The 3,726-nt window shown below is 40.7% G+C and overlaps 1 protein-coding gene across 1 annotated transcript; it reads right to left on the reverse strand.

Moving 5' to 3' along the window:
* Positions 1–1,385: 1,385 nt before the first annotated feature.
* Positions 1,386–3,077, reverse strand: LOC143580746 (uncharacterized). Its single transcript, XM_077063691.1, has 2 exons — positions 2,921–3,077; positions 1,386–2,167 (listed from the first exon to the last, which is right to left on the reverse strand). Exons 1-2 carry the CDS (start codon positions 3,075–3,077, stop codon positions 1,386–1,388), a joined length of 939 nt encoding a protein of 312 aa, XP_076919806.1.
* Between the last annotated feature and the right edge of the window lie 649 nt (positions 3,078–3,726).

The following is a 3,726-nucleotide window of genomic DNA, read 5'->3' on the forward strand; positions in this document are numbered from 1 at the left end:
AATTTCGTATGAGTCCTTAGTTATTCTTATCGAAATAGTGCATTTGTTGTTACCGTTGAACCCGAACATGGCATTGTCATATTGTAAATAATAATTGGTAACACCTAGGTGTATGAGATTGAGAGTTTGTTAGCCGTTAGCCCGTTAAAAACAATTACACTGAGGTGGTTTAAAGAGAATTAAAAAAATGACCATGAAGATAGTCACGACATGGAATGCATCATACAAATCTAGACACAAAAGTATTTATAATTGTACCCTAGGGCAAGAGGGGTGTTCTCGGCAAAGTAAAATTGGGTACCATACGCCTTAGTCGAACACCGCTACCGTCACCAAAAGGGGTAATGCTACCTGAGCATATTGTGTGTTGAGAGGAAAGAGCGAGAGTTAGGGTAGTGGAGCGCCCCTCTCTCGCTTATGTGTGTTCAACTATTACGCATACATGATAAAATGTGACTTTTTTATTTAAATGACGCACAACATAAAAACTTATGCGCCTAGACTAGGGACGACTTTCATATAGGCTCACAAGATCTGTAGTTATTCGCCTAGCTGGCATAGGAAAGGAAAAATTGGAGATTTGGGATGCTTTTGTCATCTTTACATAGAAACTTATGCGCCTAGACTAGGGACGACTTTTATATAGACTCACAAGATCTACAGTTATTCGCCTAGCTGGCATAGGAAAGGAAAAATTGGAGATTTGGGATGCTTTTGTCATCTTTTGTTGGTCGTTTTTGTATTATTTTTCCTAGCAAGTAAATATTTTATTGTCAAAACACAATGATTAAAGAATTTTAGAACAAAACTGTTACTTTTTTCAATATCATAAAAAAGACAGAACAAGATATAATTGCATAAAAGGAATTTAAAGAGTAACACCGATTCAACCAGAAACACATTCACAACTTGAATAACTTCATAATAAAATTTACCAATAGAAAATTACAGAGGTATGAATTGTGAAGTTCAAATAACAATATATTATATTAAGGATGACGCTAAATTTTTTTATGGATGTGCGTGGTAAATTATATAACAGTTATATATCAACTAGAATGATATTATTATGATATCCGAGTTGTTTTTGGGTTCATATGCCATACACGATTTTAGATTCGTGCTAGGTTTTACACGCAATAAACTATTAACATATGCAAAAACGACATAACTTGTTGCCTTCATTCATTCAGGTAACCTTGAATCGAATAAGACTTGGATAACTCAACTCAATTGATCAAAATTCCATACAGAAACTCAACCAGCTGAACCCAAACCACAAACATTACATACAATCAAAACCTCAGCCTCAATACTTCATTCTTGTTCATCACCCCTACAAAACCACCCTTCATATTCTTCAACATCCACCAATCCAAACAAGGTTAACGACTCCCGGGAGGGCTTTCCCGATCATACCTATTATACGTGTGATACTCATCATAAGGCGAACCTTTATGGTAACCCAAATACGCACTTCGGCTCAAGTTTGGTGAACCTGCTGGGTGCCTATAGTAATCACTAGCTCTGACCCTCATAAAATGGTGGTCAGGGCTAGAAACTTTATGAGGGCTAGGATCTAGTGGCGGTTTGGGATACAGGTAGTGGTGGGGTTGTGGTGGCGGTGGTGGCGGTGGTTGTCGGTGACAATGAGTTTGGGACCCACCACCAAGGTTGCATAAGTTAGGTGAGCTACGGGCCCAGGGCATTGGGCCCATTGAGCTCACCTTACGCAACCCACCCGGTTCTGGGCTCATAACATCATGGCTCATTGCAGGAACCGCGGTTTCTGGTGGTGTTCGTGGGTACGAGCACACAGAAGAAATGGTGAAACTTGTTTGGCTAGTGTTAATAGTTGAAGGCCTGAAGTTTCTGTTGTTATACATAGGTGTTGGATTTACGATAATGCCATTGATGGAATTGATGTAACGCAGCTCGAGAGAGTAACGATCCATTGGGTTGTCGACGATGATTGGAGTGGCAGGAAAAAGAAAGGTTCGGAGGCGTGGTGTTCCAATGAGGTCCAGCTGGCGGTCGTATTCTTCGAACATGTGGCGGAGATCTTCGTCGGATTTTACGGTGACTAAGGCATCGAGGTCCTCTTGGATTAACCGGTACTTTAGTGTTACATCGCCGTCGATCAGACTGTTAAGCTTCTTCATCAGATCTAAAATGAGTAATAACAAAATTAATGATTTTCTGATTATGTTCTCTGTAAGCTAATAGCTTAAAATGAGATTCCCAATTTATGCATATATCAGGGTCAAGTAGGTAGGGGTGTGAACTAGCCAAGCGCTTACGCTCGTGAGCTACTGGATATTGGCTTACAGATAAGTTGAATTGAACCCAGGCCCCAGCTCAAACGAGCTGAGCCTGAGCCCAGCTCAAGCTTGAAAACCTACCAACGAGATGAGCGCGAGCTTTAGAAGTTTAGCTCAAAAAGAGCCAAGACTTTTTAAAAGTAAAATGAGACGAGCTCGAGAGTGTTCGGTCGTTTACACCAAAATCAACATATTCATGATTCCAAACAACCGTCATTTCTACGATGAAACGTAGGCACGAGAACAGTTAACGAGATCGGAGCTCTAATTTCACTAATTATCGTCACAATTCTTTCAAATTCATGATCCCGTCGTCTAATTCTTACGCATCACGTTGAAACAAATGATTCGAACGAATATTACGTTAACGTTAACTATTTTCTTCAAACAGTTACGGAAATCAGAGGCTAATCTCACTATTTTCTTCATAATCAACACATTCATGATTCCGAATAATGAAATGGAAACCTAATTACACTATTTATTTAACGTCTCAAATTCATGATCAGATCGTGTATTTGTTAACGAAAACCCTAACAACATTACGATACGAATAAATTAGGGTTTGAGATTGAGAGAAGTTGCGTTGCGTTACGTACCGATGAAGGTAATGTTGCGGGGAACCGAGATGACGCGAGTCTCTCCGCCAACGTATTTAAGAAGGCCGTCGGACGGGCGAGGGAGGATCTTACCGCCATGGCTGCACAGAAACTTGGCCTTGCTTCTCGGCGGTTTAACGTCACCGGACGTCGACATGTCAACATATGGTATGGTGTACGTATTATTCCGTGTCTTTACGCCAATTTATGTAATTTCGGTTACAATAAGCTACTACGGGAAGTGGGGGTGGTCCCTTATAGCGTGGCCATCACGCGTGACGGTCACGGGAACACCATCGCCGGTCCTCCCATCACGTGTGATGGGGGACCGGCCGTGATGGCCATCACGCACTCAATTTAACCGTTAATGTGACCGTTGAGGAGATAAAAAAAACTTAATTAACCTATATAAATATAATCAAATCCATCTTCAAATCCAACTCAAATCCTCTACTACAAACAACATTCTAACATCAAACAAATGGAGGGTTCAAAGAAACGTGGCTCGGGTTAAAAGAAAACCCAATCCCGACCAAAGGTTCGACAAAATCTTGGCGAGTCGGCGAGATTCCGATTACAAGATGAACCCGACACAACCCAACCATTCCAACAACAACCTTTTCAACCACAACCGTTCCAAAACCAACCATTTCAATCTCAAACATTTAATTCACCGTTTTCATCGACACCGTATCAAAACCAACCGTTTATTCCACCTTTTTCTAGCCAAATATTTCAAAATAATCCTTTTGAAACGTTTCAATCTCAACCGTCACAAACGTCCGTCGATCCTTTAGAGGATAACA

This window comes from Bidens hawaiensis, unplaced genomic scaffold (genome assembly GCF_021521415.1).
Source record: "Bidens hawaiensis isolate Kalapana, Puna unplaced genomic scaffold, B.hawaiensis_p1.1 tig00030579_1, whole genome shotgun sequence".
Lineage (NCBI taxonomy): Eukaryota > Viridiplantae > Streptophyta > Magnoliopsida > Asterales > Asteraceae > Bidens > Bidens hawaiensis.

What these genes read in the sequence shown, in the direction of transcription:
- LOC143580746 (XM_077063691.1), bottom strand. Translation starts at nt 3,077, where the DNA reads ATGTCGACGTCCGGTGACGTTAAACCGCCGAGAAGCAAGGCCAAGTTT. An exon ending in CCGCAACATTACCTTCATCG is followed by an intron (nt 2,168 to 2,920) that starts GTACGTAACGCA and finishes TACTCATTTTAG; the next exon opens with ATCTGATGAAGAAGCTTAAC.